At 41.9% G+C, this 18,530-nt stretch overlaps 1 protein-coding gene across 2 annotated transcripts in view; it reads left to right on the forward strand.

Annotated features, from left to right (window-relative positions):
- LOC311036746 (uncharacterized protein) overlaps positions 1-7,922 on the forward strand; it is a 20,924-nt gene extending 13,002 nt beyond the window's left edge. Inside the window, exons 5-9 of one of the 2 annotated variants that reach the window (XM_084045674.1) lie at positions 1,506-1,583; positions 1,859-3,009; positions 3,779-4,608; positions 4,948-5,199; positions 5,687-7,922. In XM_084045674.1, coding sequence (XP_083901800.1) covers positions 1,506-1,583; positions 1,859-3,009; positions 3,779-4,608; positions 4,948-5,199; positions 5,687-5,943 — 2,568 coding nt within the window. In that variant the 3' untranslated portion in view covers positions 5,944-7,922. The remainder of the gene's footprint in view (positions 1-1,505; positions 1,584-1,858; positions 3,010-3,778; positions 4,609-4,947; positions 5,200-5,686) is intronic. The other variant, XM_084045675.1, reaches the window with a different exon arrangement.
- The last annotated feature ends 10,608 nt before the right edge of the window (positions 7,923-18,530 follow it).

Genomic DNA, 18,530 nt, shown 5'->3' on the forward strand with positions numbered 1-18,530 from the left:
CAATTAAAGTCAGCACCTTGCAAACATATTTTCAGTTGGACCATGTTAGGAATGTGCATGACCGATCAAAATTGAGTTTTGATTATTTTACTGTTATTAAGAATGATCAAAAAACCCATACTAGGCTTATTATTAAATGTAGTTACTGTGGTCAGCCTTTGGATGGCAGTATAGCCTATAACAAATTTTAATTAAATTAAATTAAAGAAATGACAATTAAAATTACTTTGTTACCCTATAGAGCACCGAAGTCTGACGTAATTTACGCATCCTACCTGGTTCGCGGTTTTCCACCCCCATTCTGAATTCCCATAGACCTCTTTAATATCGCGTCAAATAAGAACTGGGTTGACTCTTATGGATATGAAGCATCAACTGACGGTGAGAAAACGATAATGTTACTTCCGCCGAATTAGTAATTTTTTTGCCAGAAACAGACTGTATCAAATATAAGTGACTGACTATCATAAACGATACAGAGCCACCTCCCTGACAATATCGCCAAGACAGTTTGTTTATTTTTGGACCACAATTGTTATTAATTATTTATTTAATTATTTATTAATTACTTTACGAACCAGGGGATGAACGAGTGACGTCAGGACTTCTGTACTCTATGGAATGATAAATCGATTATTCAGACCCATCCATAGATCATGGTCTGCTCGTACTATTGTGAGAGATTTTACTTTTTCCCTTCCAGCATAATGAGATGCAGTGTAAACACTGTGTGTATTTATACAATGAAAAGTGTTCTTTTTGATTGACTGACTGACAGAGGAATGTGATTGATAAATATATTTACACTTCATGTATTCAGCAAATGCGGTTTGATTTCCTAACACTGTGGTGTGTCGATCATCGGTAGTTCAGGTCGTTGTTAATGTATTAGCTGTGGTGCTGGGGAGGGGGGGGGGGGTTTGAAACTACAGACTTGGATGTGGCGGAGGGGAGGGGAGAGTTGCAGGCAGTGTTGCCATGTTTGCTTATTATAAGCGACTTTGGGGCTTGTTTGTTCCTGCTTGTAAATATTGGTAGTTGCGGGTTGCGTTTCTAAAGTGTAGCTTATTTGGGCCAGTGGTCCTCAAACATTTTCAAAAGTATGTGTGCCAGGGAACCCCGTACCCCGTTTTCAAATAGCCGAACCTATATGCATTGGCTATTTTCAAATAGCCGATGCATATAGGTTTAATGTGGCCTATAGTCGCTTCTTTTAGGCTTGTTCTCATAGACCTGGTTGCTTATTTCTCTCGCAGAATCTGGCAACACTGGTTGCATGTAGATGTGCAGAGGGGCCGGACAGGAAGAAGGAGGCTCAGTGCTTGTTGATAGCTAGGTTTGTGAGGAGGCCTAATTACCCTCAGTGCTAAAGACTAACTGTGAAAGGGAAGGAGGTGTCTTGCTCCCTGAGTGACAGCCGAAGGTGATTGTGACGATGAATATTAACGAGCGAAATGCTGTCAAGACATGAGAATGTGTTAACGAGTGCGGTGTGTCTCTTACAGGGTTTCCGTGGCACCGTCTCTCCGGCGCGATACAACGAGTGCAACTCTGACCCTGAGAATAATAACAATATCAAAAAGGTAAAAACAGAAACAGAAAAACTGTTACTATCAAATAGTTCAACTGTTGACATAATTATTTAGCAGCATTTATTCTAACCGTAGCTTAAAGTCATACTGTGTAACAGTGAGGTGTATGCATTTAGTTAATTAATTTACCTAGACCGGTCTCACACCTGTCTTCAGACACCTCTTTTAATCAACACCTTCTTTTAACAACACAAACATGTTTTGGACTAACAATGAACTTTTCCTCACTGTGTTTTCTCTCTATTTCTTCTCTCTTTCCCTTGCAGGAGGAGGAGCCTCTGCCTCTGACAGCACAACAGCAGCAGCAGCAGAAGGAATATCTCACCCCCTCCTGGTCCCTCTCCCCCTCCTCCTCCCCCGTCTCCCACTCCGACGGCAGTGACTCTGAGGGCGGGGATGAAGACGGCTCTGCCAACCGGAGCCGCGCCCTCCGTCGGCGTAGGAAGCGGCGTGGCACGCCCTCCAAGAAGAGGATGCTCCACCGGACCCTGTCCGGACGGCCTCCCCCAGGCGCTATCGCCAGCTTCCCTCAACACCACCGCCCCCGGCATTCATCGCCCCCTCCGCCTCAGTCCTCTCCTCCGTCCTCCTCTACCTCCTCCGCCACAGACAGGCCCATGTTCAAAGCCCCCGCCCCGATGGGACCCACCATTGCCGTGGTTAACGCAAACACGAGCGCCTCCAGAGGAGCAGGTGTGGCCATAGACGCCCAGCGCCAGACGTGCGAATACTGCGGGCGCCACTTCCGCTCCCTGGGCCGCCACTTGGACAAGCACCACGCCCACCAGCCCGATGTCTGCTCCGCCCTTGTTGAGCGCTACACACAGATGCCCCGGCTGCATGTGCAACATTCACCGCCTCCCAACGTTGCTCAAGTGCATCCTCAGCAAAGCTCGCAGTCGCCACATGCCACGGCAGGTACCGCGTCACAGAGCCGCGGTGCGGAACCTCCACATGGCGGCGCCCAGGACCTCTCCATGTCCCCGCCCACGCTCACCGCAGCCAACCACTCCCCAACCTCCACCGGGAGAAACTCCATCCCTCCGGTGCTGACTCCTCCCAAAGGGCGGAGCGCAGTGCCGGTGTCTGTCCTCAAGAGAAGCCCGCCTCCAGTGGCTTTGACCCCACCCAGGAAGGGAGGCATGAGACGGGTGAAGGAAGAGGAGGACGAAGACGACGGTGACGTGGAGGTGGTGGAGGTGAAGAGGCCCAAAGAGGAGGAAGACATAGAGGTGGTGTGCCCCCTATCCTTCAGCAACAACCAGACGGCCAAAGACGGCGAGCAGCAGCCAAAGGATGAGGAGGACGACGATGATGAGGAGGGTGAAGGGGAGGAGGAAGATGATGACGAGGAGAATGGAGTGATGGAGCTGGATGATGACAGTGGAGCGGATGATAAGGAAAAGGATCTGCTGAGGTAACATCACTTCATTGTCTGCTTTGTGAAGCAATGCTTGAAAAGCCAAGTTGCCAGGATTCTGTTTTAGGTGAATCAGACTAATTCAAGCTTAGTAAGCTTGATCTATGGTGGTGTTATTACATTACTAAAATTATCATTCTGATTCATTATGCTTTTGTACTTTTATGTCATCACCACATTAACTAAAAACCACCACTGACCACCCTGCATTTTATGTGGTTAAAACTTTCAAAAGGGCACCGATTCCTCACCTGTGATCAGATTGCATACAGTGTCATCCAAAATATGTACTGTATTAGATTATGTCATCACAAATATGCCATACTATACTGTGTAGTCTGTAATCAAAAGTTTCCATACATTTCTGTCGCAGAAAATACCACAAACTACTAATGTAGATTGTCAAAACAAGTGTTGTAGCGCACTATGTCAGCAAAAACATATTACATAACATATTAGGTATAGTTCTTTTTAAAGGAAATTGATACTACTGTCGTCAAAGAAGTTAGTCATGAAAAAACATCATACTATACTTTATATAAAAAAAGTCATAATACACTATATACTGAGAACAAATGCCATGCCATAGTGTGTCATTAAAAAAATACTATTCCATCCGCCCAAAAAAATGCCATAAACTGCGTTGTTAAAAAAAGCACCAAACTTTGTTGTTGTCAAAATGAAAAAGGTCTGACAGGCAAATTGAAACAAAAATGATTTACAAATGCCTCTCTTTTTCCCCTGCTTCCTCTGTGGCTCCTTTCAGCAGTTCGGGGCGTCTCCATATGCTTCCCCTGCTCTCTTCATTGTCCTCCCTGGTCCTCTACCTGCGTCGGCTACAGCACTCGGCCTTCCTGTCCTTGTCCCGCCAACTGCAGTCAGCTGAGGCGTGGCGGCTGCTCTGCCACTCCAGCCTGGCTCTCCTCATTCTCTACAACAGACGACGTGAGTGCGAGGTCTCCAAACTGTCCATTTCTGAGTACCGCGCCCGCATCACCCCTCAGTGCCCCATTCCCGTGCCGGTTGGTGCACCCCCGGCTCTCACGCCCCTGGAAGCCTCGCTGTCCCCCTTTGAGCGCCTGGTGCTCCCCCACCTCCCCCGAGTCGGCGTCCAAGGTAAGCGTGGGCGAGTCCAGCCCCTCATCCTGCCCCCTCACTGTGAGCCCTGCCTGGAGCTGCTCCTGCAGACGCGGCAGGATGTCGGGGTGGACCCCACAAACCCGTACGTGTTTGCCAGACCCTACCACTCCCCTGCAACGCCCCTCCGAGGCACCGACCTCCTCCGCAGCCTGGCGCGCTCCAGCGGCACGCGCAATCCCCGTGCTCTGACCCAGACTCGGGTTCGCCGTCAGGTGGCTATCCTGACACAGCTGCTGCTGCTGGGGGAAGGAGAGGAGCCCGGCCAGCCCGGAGGCAGCGCCGTGGAGAGGCTGGAGCACTTCCTGGAGAGGGAGTACCATGTGACACAGAGCTGCGCCGGAATTGGCCAAGACCCAGGCCTGATGGGTAGAGTGGGCCGAGTCGTGCTGTGTGGAGAGAGAGATGGCGTGCTGTTCAGAGGGATGAGCCTGCACCACATCTGCCTGGAGTTGGATGGTGAGATGAGTGAAATGAATCGATGAAATTTAGACTATCGATTTATTTTCGTAATGATTATTCTACCGATCACTTTTTCAACATTATATATCAATGAATTGAAGTGATTATTTTTACAATCCACTAAAGCAAATAGTCTGATTAACCTAATTAGTTCGATTAACTGTTGCACCCCTAATTAAATGTTGGTTTGTTATCTTGCTGTCATGCCCCTTTTTATTATTAAATCTGAAAGTTATTTAATCAGAATTTTTTATTTGATCAGATTAGAGTATTAATTTCCGCTGTGACAGATGGATCAATGAAGTACGCCTCTGTTATTTCTCTGTTCACCTCCAGTGATGTCGGGGAACTCTGCTGACTCGTACTCCGAGGGAGAGTCTGACGAGGAAAAGAAGGAGAAGGTCGACTTGCCTCCTTCCCCACCTCCCGCCCCGGCCCCTGTACCTGTACCCACCATGCTTTTTATCAGAAAGGGCAAGAACAACGGACGCGTGGGACGACCCAAGAAGCTCAAGAATGTCCCGTCTGCTGTCCTACCTGGTCAGCTCCCACATGCTAAGCGGAGAAACTCAGCTCAGCCCCGATCAGGTTTGTCTTTGTACTTCACTCACCAATCGAAAACCATTAGTGTCAATCAATAAATCAATCAATCAACGTTTTTGTATAGCACATTTCATACATTAAAATACAAAGTACTGATGAAATGTAGGTAATATTGAAAGTATAAAACAAAAGTGCTAAAACTGACTGCATTGGTTTTATCAGTCTGTTTTATCAGTCAAACTACGAAATAGATTAGGGAGGGAGTATAAATAAAACGGGGAGAATAAAATGGGAATCCCAACTTTTGTCGCTTTATTCCATAATAACTTTGTGATTGAACCATCACCACCATATCTATCTTTGAATGTATTGTCAGAATGTACATGGCAAAAAATGTGTCAACACCGCATTGTGTAACTGTAAGGCCCTACACTTAAAACAAAAGTTAATATTAAGTTAATACTAATACACACACACGTTAGTATATGTGTCCATTACTCATGCCTTTCCCTCCCTCTACCCCTCCGCTCAGGAAAGCGTGGTGTCCTGAAACGGCCCTGGTCAGAGGCAGAGCGTGCGGCGGTTGAGGAGCACCTCACTCGGAACATTGCAGAGTTGCGTGTGCCGGCCAAGGCCGACTGTGAGCGTTGTCTGCAGCAGTGCCCCTTGCTGGTCACCAACCACCGCGACTGGCGAGCCATCAAATTCTACTGCCACAACCGCATTCAGCTGCTGAAGAAGAACCAGCAGCGGCGTGACAGCGACCCTCTACCCCTTATCGTTTGCTGAGAGGGGGGAAGGTGGCAGTGGGCAGAGAGGGGCCAGTAGGGAGAACCTAGTGGATGTTCTGTTTCAGTATAGTTGGTCAGAGCATAATCTTAAATGGTACCCTGTTGCTCAAGAAATGTACTAGTTTTGAGAGGACAGTTCTAATTTGTTCTTTGCTGCTATTCCCATTGTGGAGGAGTTGTTTTGGCTATCAATTAGACACCTGATGGTATTGAGCCATGTGAAAACTTTAAAACAAATTAATTTACTTTTGGGTGCGCTATTTCATGGTCTTAAAGGTAAGCTATATTCTGTATGGTGCCCCTTTTTAATGAATGTTACGGTGTCTTGTCAGAATCAGTGCACTTGTTAAGGGTGCCATTTGAGACATGCCCTGGGGGACTTCAGAGACTGTAGCACTGGCTACAGCCTGTGTTTTGTTTTGTTTTGTTTTGTTGTATTGTACATGGACGTTTTCTTATTCCTTTCCAAAATGGACACACTAAATTGAGATGTAAACAAGGGAGGCATGCAAGCCCCACATTTTTGCTGTAGGACACACCTGTCAACTATCCTGTACTTCCCAAGACCCCCCCCCCACCCTTAACTATGTTTCTCTCCTTTTTTTCCTAACCGCCTTTTTTTTACATTTCTTGGTGGAAACAAATTGCTTGATGGTAAAAACACACCGCCCGGTGGAGAAAATAAAATGGAGAACACATGTGCACACATTTCCCTTATTTTCACATCCCAACGTTGACAGGTATGCTGTAGGAACTTTGTGGAGTAGCACTAGCGTTTTATGGACTTTTGAAGACTTTCATAGGACAAATGGCCTGTGGGCCACACTACTTTACATCGGCCGTATTATTAGAGTTGGCCTTTCTGCAGCTTACCTAGTGGAATAGCCTGATTTTTCCTTAAAACAGCTTGTTTTTCTTTCATACTGCTGACTGTGCAATTCTGACTTTGGTTTGACTATATTTGGACCTTAATTTACATGTTAGGTACTAGTGGATGACTGACATTACTTTTGCAGTTACTTTGGAAAAATATATATATTTTCTTTTATTCAAAATTTAACACAATGCAAGAAAAAAAAACATTTTTTTTCAGTAATCTCAAGTGGACATAATGTGTCTTGTGAACTTACTTTAAATGTTATGGAAAGACACATGCATTGTAATGTTTCTTTTTGGGTACCTAAGCAGTGTAGGCAGTTAGGCCACAAAGTCCAGGAACATTAGAAGTATTCTGTAAACCTTTTGCTTGGGACTCTTGTTCCCTCCCTCAAGATAAGATACTGTACACTCAAAATGTCAAGAGCTGCCCGCTTTGCAGCAGTAGGAGCTTTTGTTTTTTTTGTGCCTGTTGCACATTTGTTTTTGTAAGCAGTAAAAGGGTGCTATAGGCTGTCGAGCTGGATATCACTTTATATGTGGCAATGAGATTTCCCTTGTTAATAGTATCATGAAATGTGGTTTTGCTGGGCATTTATCAGAGAAGTGAACGTTAAGTGTTGCCGCGTTCTGTTTTTGTTTCTTGAACATACAATATAGTTGCATTGTCTGTGTTGTCTGTGATGGCTAGAAATACCCCTGTCTTTTTTCCCAGCCACACTACATGGTTTGCAGCTCGACTATATTTCTAGTTTCTGTCCCGGTTGCTGGAAATATTGTCCATTGGACTAAAACATCCACAAAACCTCAAGAAACATACTTGAAGTTATTTAAACCATTCGCATAATCTTTGTTCTTTTGCGCTCTAGTCGTGCCAGTTACATTGTACATAACAAATATATTATCATTACGCTAACTGGTTGTTTGTGCTAGGCTATATGTAGTTTTTCCATTTCTGGATTATTGCTATTTGTACATAAGCCTGTTGTTTGTAAATAATACTCACAGAAACAAAGAAAAAACAATGTATGAAAATGCCTTGGTTATCGTGTTATGTTTTTCTTTTTTACAAGTCTTATAAAAAGTTAAAGCTTTATTATCTCACGTTGTCTGAGTATTTTGTTACTGTCAAGAATGTTATATATGCATATTTAGATTAATACCTAGATGGTATTTATCACTTTCTGGTGTTCGTGATCAAGAAAGATACTGGTTTGCATTTTGGTGTAAATTTGCACATTGAAGCTGATGGCAGAGAGGGGGGAATCTCTGTCAACACTGGTCTCCAGCAGGAATCGAACCAGTGCAGTAGCGATTATGTGCTCACCGCCACTATCCAGTCAGAGCTTATGGCGTTCCAAAAGACATCCTCAAGTAAATAGGTACGCTCAGTGTGGGCAAATCTCTGCCAGTAGGCATGCCCTTCTACCTCCCTCCATCTTTCTGTCTGTCATGTAATGACAGTGTGAGCGGTTGTGCGCAAAAAGGCATGGGCCAATGAGGGGAGGGGATGTAATAAAGCGGTGGTTCTCAAAGTGTAGGGACCAAAGGGGGTTCCACGGGGTCCCCTGCTAAATTTGTTTATAGCATCAAAATCTGTTTAACCAATTTAAGAATATATATCAGCTATTTGAAAATACCGGTAGCCGAACATAGCCTACAAGCTTACAACTTGTAGATCACAAGTTGTGAGCTTGTAAATCTGCTATTTTCAAAACATCTTGAACATTTTTGCAATGTTTTTGAAACATTTTAACGTCACAAATTTTGTATGAGGGTCCCTCAAAATATTTTCAGATGGGGGTCTGACATAAATATAGTTTGAGAAACACTTATAAAGGACTGCCATTACATAATTATGGTTCAGCAGGGCAGAAAGACAGTATGGAGACAAATCCTTGGAGAGTGAACACATCAAAAGGTAGTGTGGTATGTCGTCACTAGGACAAACATTATGTTATAGCCAAAAGGCCAATTTATAGTCCAGACTTTGCATATACTGTACGGACCACAGGCTGTGACCGTGCCAAATAGCATTCACATACTGGCATGGCTTGGCGTCATACCTTAACTATAGTTCAAGTTTGATGTTTATTTACAACAATAGTGTACCTTTACACACACACACACACACACACACACACACACACACACACACACACACACACACACACACACACACACACACACACACACACACACACACACACACACACACACACACACACACACACACACACACACACACACACTGCTATACGGTAAACAACAATCTCATTCTATAACAGTACTGTATGTCAAACTGATACATCATTAAAACATTTAATAATGTACTAATTTATGCTGCACCAAATATAGGCTATGTTATATGTGGGTAATGCGGCAGCACATAATGTATAGCTACACAGCCTACGTTTATCATCATACTAATGCTCTATACATCTTTGTTTCTCTCTTTCTTTCTTTCCTAATATACTTATGCATTTTATTTGTAAATAGCATAAGTAAGAGCCTTATTATCTGCTGTTGTCTGGGTATTTACTTCCTCCTGTTTAAATCGTTTAAATAAGCTACCTTCTGCATCAAGAGCGTAATATACTGTAAACTAACTTGTAAACTAATGATACAGTGCTGTTTAAGTGTTATTTATCACCATTTCATGATCGAACCTCAAGATAAATATGCATTTTGGTGTAAATTATAATGGTCTGACTGTCTGTGAATTACAATTGTCATTTACATAAAAAATATAATATAAGAAACAAGTCACACTATTGCTTTAGATAAAATAAATAAATACTCTTCAACTTTGTATTTTATAAACCCCAAATTGATCTTGCACACGTTGTTCGGCCACTAGAGAGAAGTGTTAATTCACCTTACTTACTCTGTGCGAAGGATACTTAGAGGATGATTGGCAGCCAAAACAATTAAGCCTACAGTATATGAAATTGAAAAGCATGCATTTGACCCCAAACCGTCAGCACACGTTGACTGTAAGACCAAGTTAGGCCCATTCTGTGTATCTGTAGCCAGGGCTGCCAACATTGGACTGTCAGAATCCAGGAGATTGGTTGGGGGCGTGGCTAGTGGGGGGTCTGGGGGTCCTCACTACAGAAACGAAAGTTTGTCACTACCGGAACGAAAGTTAAATCCGAAAAGATCACTAAGTGTGGAGGCCAAAATCGTCCCCCCAAAAACCTGTTAGGAGTATGTTTCAGGCAATTTAGAGTTGATTGGTAGTACTTTGTAGTGACTTTTTTTTTTGGTCCCTAACATTCAAATTATTTTTTTCACCATTGTGTCACTACCGACACAATGTTTTCAGGCAATTTAGAGTTGATTGGTAGTGACTTTTTTTTTGGTCCCTAACATTCATCCAGCTCTGGACTTAGTAAATTGTTTTCCGTTTCGGTAGTGACACTACCGAAACGAAAAAAAAATTGTTCCCCCAAAAACCTGTTAGGAGTACTTTTCAGGCAATCTAAAGTTGATTGGTAGTGACTTTTTTTTTGGTCCCTAACATTCATCGAGCTCTGGACTTAGTCAATTTTTTTCCGTTTCGGTAGTGACACTACCGAAACGAAAAAAAAAAAAATTCCCCCAAAAACCTGTTAGGAGTACGTTTCAGGCAATTTAAAGTTGATTGGTAGTGACTTTTTTTTTTGTCCCTAACATTCATCGAGCTCTGGACTTAGTCAATTTTTTTCCGTTTCGGTAGTGACACTACCGAAACAAAAAAAAAAAAAATTCCCCCAAAAACCTGTTAGGAGTACGTTTCAGGCAATTTAAAGTTGATTGGTAGTGACTTTTTTTTTTGTCCCTAACATTCATCGAGCTCTGGACTTAGTACATTTTTTTTCCGTTTCGGTAGTGACACTACCGAAACGAAAAAAAAAAAAAATCCCCCAAAAACCTGTTAGGAGTACGTTTCAGGCAATTTAAAGTTGATTGGTAGTGACTTTTTTTTTGGTCCCTAACATTCATCGAGCTCTGGACTTAGTAATTTTTTTTCCGTTTCGGTATTGACACTACCGAAACGAAAAAAAAAAATTGTTCCCCCAAAAACCTGTTAGGAGTACGTTTCAGGCAATTTAAAGTTGATTGGTAGTGACTTTTTTTTTGGTCCCTAACATTCATCCAGCTCTGGACTTATTAAATTTTTTCCGTTTCGGTAGTGACACTACCGAAACAAAAAAAAAATTGTTCCCCCAAAAACCTGTTAGGAGTACGTTTCAGGCAATCTAAAGTTGATTGGTAGTGACTTTTTTTTTGGTCCCTAACATTCATCGAGCTCTGGACTTAGTACATTTTTTTCCGTTTCGGTAGTGACACTACCGAAACGAAAAAAAAAAAAAAATCCCCCAAAAACCTGTTAGGAGTACGTTTCAGGCAATTTAAAGTTGATTGGTAGTGATTTCTTTTTGGTCCCTAACATTCATAGATAGACTAGGTCAGTTTTCCAAAAATCTTAACCCTGAGGGCAAATTGTGTTAATTTATGGCACACATGTTTTCTAGGGGTATTAAGGTGTGTTGAATCCAAATCTGCTGTGTGCCAAGCTCAAAAATGGCCGCTAAGCCCTCAAAATGGACCATTTAAAGATGGCGGCCACCACTATGCTGAAACATAATAAAACACTACATGTTTGATTAAACAAGGTAGAAAATAGACTGAAATGTCCTTTTTTATATTTACATATATAGGGAATACAATGCAATATTCTGATTTAAGATAAATTGTGAAGGAACCACTTTTATATAATTCATATTGTGAAAATTGGCCTCTTTGGTAATTAATAATGTTTTTTTTTTTGGGGGGGGGGGTTGGTAATGAATAATTGCTTTAAGATGTATAATTGCCTTAATTTGTGTTTCTGACTTGTATTTGCTCAGTGTTCTGGCAGGTTTCTTGCAATTGCACGCTTCAATGCACTCCATGCGTACTTTCCTGCAGCCGCAGCGTTGGTTGAGACATCCCTTTGTGCAACTGCATGACGTGATCTCCCTGCATGCTTTTGGCATAGGTGGCAGGGAAGGCAGCCGTGGCACCAACTGACCATTTAGGTGCATCCATCCCATTTCGGTCACTGGAGGAAGACCAGGATGTGGCAAGTGAGCTTGGTTCCAGACAAGAGCTTGATAGTGGGAACTCATGATATGAAACTGCTGCATCTGAGATTGGTGGCAGAGTCTCTTGTGCACGACCTATACAAAACAACTTGACTCTTGCTTCATTGCATGTATCAACCGTATATCTTACAGATGAATTTCTCTGTTGACCTCGCTATGTCTACTGTGAGAGGGCCTTTTCCAAGCCCAATGAGACCTGTGTGATGTTGCTGGAACACCTGCCAGGCTGTTTTCTAACTGTGGCCACTGAACTATGACATGCTGTCACCAACACTGTCACAGCCAGTGACAGCATGGAAGGCAAGTAGTGTGTCAACTTGATCAGCAGAAAGCAACATGCAAAGTTCATGTACTGGAAGATACTTCGGCGCCTTTGATGTCCCAGCTTTCATGTAGAGACACTTACATTGCATTCTGAAATAATGTGCCAGAAGTAGAAGAAGCACATCTGTATCACATGCTGACACAACTAGTGTTTCCATTTGAGCATGGATGCAATGCAAAATCTGTTGTGTGTCAGCTTCCTCATGGTCAGCACTTAGAGAAGAGACTTCAAGATCTGGATCCGATGACCAATCCTGGTAGCACTTTACAATAATGACCCGTTATAAAGCATTTATAAACGTTTATAAGTAGTTTGTAGACTATTAACAAATCATTAACAACCTGTTTGTTGACATTTGTAAATGATTACTAAAACCTTTATAACTACAGTTACAAATCATTTGTAAAGTATTAGTAAGTAGTGAACTCTTCATGAATAAGCCATTTATATACATCTGTTACTAAAACCTTTATAACTACGGTTACAAATCATCTATAAAGGTATTAGTAACTGTTCATGAATAAGCCATGTATAATACATCTGTAAATGATTATTAAATAATTTGTAACTGATGTTACATAATATATACAAGCTATTGGTAGCTTGTTCATGTTTAACATATGCTTTGTTAAACATTCCTAAAGTATCTATAAATCCTTAGTACATGTTATTATGTGCCCTATAGTAAAGTGAAGACAGTTCATCATTTACAACTGTCTGTTAATGTGTTTGTTCATGTTTAACATGCTTTGTAAAACATTCCTAAAATATCTATAAATCCTTTGTACTTGTTATTATGTGCCCTACAGTAAAGTGAAGACAGTTCATCATTTATGACTATCTGTTAATGTGGACTTTCTCCTTACCTGTTGCAAACTACCTGGCTTTCATGAATGCAGACACCAAACAATTACTAGAATTATCATTCATGTTAAGCAAATGATGCGTAAGACATTCGTAAAGAGTATGTAAACCATTTGCAGACGTTATCATGAGCCTGAGCCTAGTTGCTTCTTTTGGGCTTGTTTTCATAGACCTGTCCGCTTGTTTCTTTTGCAAAATCTGGCAACACACTGATTACCTGCATTACACCTGCAGTAGCCTACTAGGGAGGAAGTGAACAATGATGCAGTTGCAGACTGGACAGAAATATGTCTAATTCATGTTTTATGTGTTTTAACTGTCTTGTTGCAGGTGATCGAGGTAACATAAAATGGCTAATCTTACACACATGAAGTAGCATTATGACTAGGGGGTATTTTGATGGTGGCTGTTTGTATCCACAATGTTTGTTTTGATGTGTAGGCTAGTAATGTCCTCCATGCTTAGCAGTTTAGCTTAGCAGCTAAAGCTAACTTGCACTGGGAGGTGGTGACTGCAGAGGCTCCAAGCTGCCACTCTGTGATTCTGTTGTGATTAATTTCTTTGTTTAAATGTCAGTGTGTGTGCTGTGGCCAAGAGTTGCTACATTTTATATCTTAATACATTTTTGTATACTTGTATACTATATGTAACCGGGTGGAATATTGTCATTTACTGTATTCCTACATTGATACCAACAAATTGCTTGTCATTGATTGCAGGTGTTTGTGGGTGTGGTGCCAGTGCTCTTTAAAATCAGTTTGTTTTGGCACAAGGGCAGATTGAACATGGAGCGAGCAGAGTGGGACCCAGTGTGACCTGCGAGAGTATGGTTTGATTTTATGGTATGAGTTCAATTTATAAGTGCGGTGCAATGTTTTTATAGTTAAAATGTAGATGTTTAAGTGAGGCAGCATTCTGCAAAGACACGCTGCCCTCTGCTCGCCCCATGGTAAGTGATTTTAGGTATATTACGTGCACGTAATGTTAACTTATTGAAAAGAGGTATTTATTTGATATGTTGTTTTAGACCCACTGATTTATTGGAATGTTTGGTCCTCCCTCTTTTATGCCACTACTTATTGAGATTTCAGTAAACCCTTTTGTAGTGCTATGTGTGTTGTGTGCTGTGTATTAATTTATTTGCTGTTTATTGAGTTAAAATGGAATGGTAACATATTGAGGAAGACCGGAACTAATCTATTACAGTGGCCTAAATTATTACATGATTTACATTGAATGTGAATAAAATGTCAACTCTAACTTGGTGTCCTTCCTGAGCCTCCCTACCCAGTTCTTTAAGCTCTGTTACGAACCTCCTTTTCTAAAGTTAAAACCTTAATTGGTTGTTGGTGAAATTCCAACTGGCGTAGTCAGTAGTTCATGTTTTTAGTAACCTCAAAAGTCCATTTGGTTACATATATAACGTTACTTTTGCCACTTTTTGATGTCACATGTTTTACTAATCACTGTTAAACATGAAATAATAATGCATAGTCTTCACTTTAGAACAAGGCCCATGATAACGTTAGCAAATGGTCAACACACTCTTTACGAATGTCTTACGAATCATATATTAAACATGAAAGATAATTCTAGTAATTGTTTGGCATCTGCATTCATGAAAGCCAGGTAGTTTGCAACAGGTAAGGAGAAAGTCACATTAACAGACAGTTGTAAATGATGAACTGTCTTCACTTTACTATAGGGCACATAATAACATGTACTAAGGATTTATAGATATTTTAGGAATGTTTTACAAAGCATATTATGTTAAACATGAACAAACACATTAACAGACAGTTGTAAATGATGAACTGTCTTCACTTTACTATAGGGCACATAATAACATGTATTAAGGATTTATAGATACTTTAGGAATGTTTTCCCCCCGTGGTTTCCAGACAATAAAGCGGAGGGGTTATAGAACAAATATAAACGGGCAGCTGAAATATTACAGAAAGATTGAGGGAGGGGCGGAGCTAGAGAGGAAGGGGCGGAACTAGAGAGGAAGGGGTGGAGCCAGAGAGGAAGGATTGGAGCTAGAGAGAGGAAGGGGCGGAGCTAGAGGGGGAAAGGGCGGAGCCAGAGAGGAAGGGGCGGAGCTAGAGAGAGGAAGGGGTGGAGCTAGAGGGGAAGGGGCGGTGCTAGAGAGACACTATAATCAAGACACTGACACTATATATAATATAGACACTATATTATAGTGACACTAACACTATAATATAGAGACACTATAATATAGTGACACTAACACTATAATATTGACACACTAACACTATAATCTATAATATAGACACTATTAGTAAGTATATTAGTTAGTTATATATTAGTATTAGTAAGTATATTAGTTATGCGATAGTAGTTAGTTATATATTAGTATTAGTAAGTATATTAGTTAGTTATATATTAGTAAGTATATTAGTTAGTTATATATTAGTATTAGTAAGTATATTAGTTAGTTATATATTAGTAAGTATGTTAGTTAGTTATATATTAGTATTAGTAAGTATATAGAAAAACAAGTTAAAACCGTTTCGGTGAAATAAATTTTACCGAAACGAAAATTACCAATCGACTCTAAATTGCCTGAAACGTACTCCTAACAGGTTTTTGGGGGGAGTATTTTGGCCTCCACACAAGTCCAGAGCTCGATGAATGTTAGGGACCAAAAAAAGTCACTACAAAGTACTACCAATCAACTCTAAATTGCCTGAAACGTACTCCTAACAGGTTTTTGGGGGGACGATTTTGGCCTCCACACTTAGTGATTTTTTCGGATTTAACTTTCGTTTCGGTGGTGACCAACTTTCGTTTCGGTAGTTTGATTACAAAATGTAAGTTGTGTAAAAAATAATCTGACTATACTAAGTTGTTATTTGTTTGTTTAAGTCAGGCAATACTCTACTCAGAGTCATAAGTTTACAAAATGTACTTAAGTACAGTGAACGTCTGTGCGGTTTGTCTTCATCACTGAAAATAACGTACATGTAAACTGATATAAAACTGCTGTCATGTGCAGTTGGGGTGAAGAAACACAACCATTTCACTCCTAATAATACCTATTTGATTTGACATCTTGACTTACTGCTGTAGCTGAGGCTTGAACCTGTTACCTGCGGCTCACTAGTCAGTGACTCTATCCATTCACCTACAGCTGTTTCCTTGGAATCTGTGGTTCTGAAACGTTTTGTTGTCAACCCCCCAAATTGACATGTATTTGGGCAGTGGACCCCAATGTGAAAAGATGTAGTGTCAGGGCCCCCCATGAAAAAGATTTATATTTATGCTGTAACACATTTTTTTAAAGTTATTTGTCTTGTTTGTTGTTCAAGTCAAAGGACCAGGAAGGCTGTATCTGTCAGCCATCTGTTAGCTCAATGGGTTGAGACGCAGTGTTCATGATCCAGAGGCCATGAGTTCAAATCCCATTGATGTCTTTCCTATGATTCTTTCCTTTGCAGACTGGCTTCCAGAAGATCAACTGAAAACTACAAGGAAGGCTATATTTGTCATCCAACTGTTAGCTCAATGGGTTGAGACGCAGTATAGATGATCCAGAGGCCATGAGTTCAAATCCCATTGATGTCTTTCCTATGATTCTTTCCTTTGCAGACTGGCTTCCAGAAGATCAACTGAAAACTAGCAGGAAGGCTGTACTTGTCAGCCATCTGTTAGCTCAATGGGTTGAGACGCAGTATTCATGATCCAGAGGCCATGAGTTCAAATCCCATTGATGTCTTTCCTATGATTCTTTCCTTGAGTGGGTTCGATTCCCACTCCGAGTCATGTGTCCCCGGTAACTTGGGGCAACGGATAAATTGACTGATATCCTTCGTGATGCTTCCCTTTGCAGACTAACTTCTAGAAAAACAAGTTAAAACCACCAGGAAACCTGTAACTCTCAGCCAACAGCATAGCTCAACTGGTAGAGCGTCTGTCCAATAACATGACTTGACTTGACTTGAGTGGGTTCCATTCCCACTTGAGTCAAGTGTCCCTGGTATCTTGGGGCAATGGATAAATTGACTGATATCCCTAGTGTTGCTTCCCTTTGCAGACTAACTTCTAGAAAACAAGTTAAAACCACCAGGAAACCTGTAACTCTCAGCCAACAGCATAGCTCGACTGGTAGAGCGTCTGTCCAATAACATGACTTGACTTGACTTGAGTGGGTTCGATTCCCACTCGAGTCAAGTGTCCCAGGTAACTTGGGGCAACGGATAAATTGACTGATATCCTTCGTGATGCTTCCCTTTGCAGACTAACTTCTAGAAAAACAAGTTAAAACCACCAGGAAACCTGTAACTCTCAGCCAACAGCAAAGCTCAACTGGTAGAGCGTCTGTCCAATAACATGACTTGACTTGACTTGAGTGGGTTCGATTCCCACTCGAGTCAAGTGTCCCTGGTATCTTGGGGCAACGGATAAATTGACTGATATCCCTAGTGTTGCTTCCCTTTGCAGACTAACTTCTAGAAAACAAGTTAAAACCACCAGGAAACCTGTAACTCTCAGCCAACAGCATAGCTCGACTGGTAGAGCGTCTGTCCAATAACATGACTTGACTTGACTTGAGTGGGTTCGATTCCCACTCGAGTCAAGTGTCCCAGGTAACTTGGGGCAACGGATAAATTGACTGATATCCCTAGTGTTGCTTCCCTTTGCAGACTAACTTCTAGAAAACAAGTTAAAACCACCAGGAAACCTGTAACTCTCAGCCAACAGCATAGCTCGACTGGTAGAGCGTCTGTCCAATAACATGACTTGACTTGACTTGAGTGGGTTCGATTCCCACTCGAGTCAAGTGTCCCAGGTAACTTGGGGCAACGGATAAATTGACTGATATCCGTAGAATAACTTGTAGGAGTGTCCTGGTTCAAATCCAGTCACCACCTTAGTAACTGAAACCGAATCTGGCCAATTCGGTCTCAGTTACTGAGATAGATAGAGGGTGTGTAGAGTAGGCGGAGTAGAGTAGTGAGTAGAGTAGGGGTAGAGTAAAGAGGGAATATAGTCTCCTACTCCTCCCCCTACTCCTACTCCTCCCCCTACTCTGGGCCCTACTCCCCCCCCTATTCCTACTCCCCCCCCTATTCCTACTCCTCCCCCTATTCCTACTCCTCCCCCTACTCTGGGCCCTTCTGGGACCTACTCCTACTCCTCCCCCTACTCCCCGACTATATTCCCTCTTTACTCTACTCACTACTCTACTCCGCCTACTCTACACACCCTCTATCTATCTCAGTAACTGAGACCGAATTGGCCAGATTCGGTTTCAGTTACTAAGGTGGTGACTGGATTTGAACCAGGACACTCCTACAAGTTATTCTACGGATATCAGTCAATTTATCCACTGCTCCAATTTACCGGGGACTTGACGTTAGTGGG

Source organism: Gymnoscopelus microlampas (assembly GCF_963454915.1).
Source record: "Gymnoscopelus microlampas genome assembly, chromosome: 2".
In the NCBI taxonomy this organism is placed as follows: Eukaryota; Metazoa; Chordata; class Actinopteri; order Myctophiformes; family Myctophidae; genus Gymnoscopelus; species Gymnoscopelus microlampas.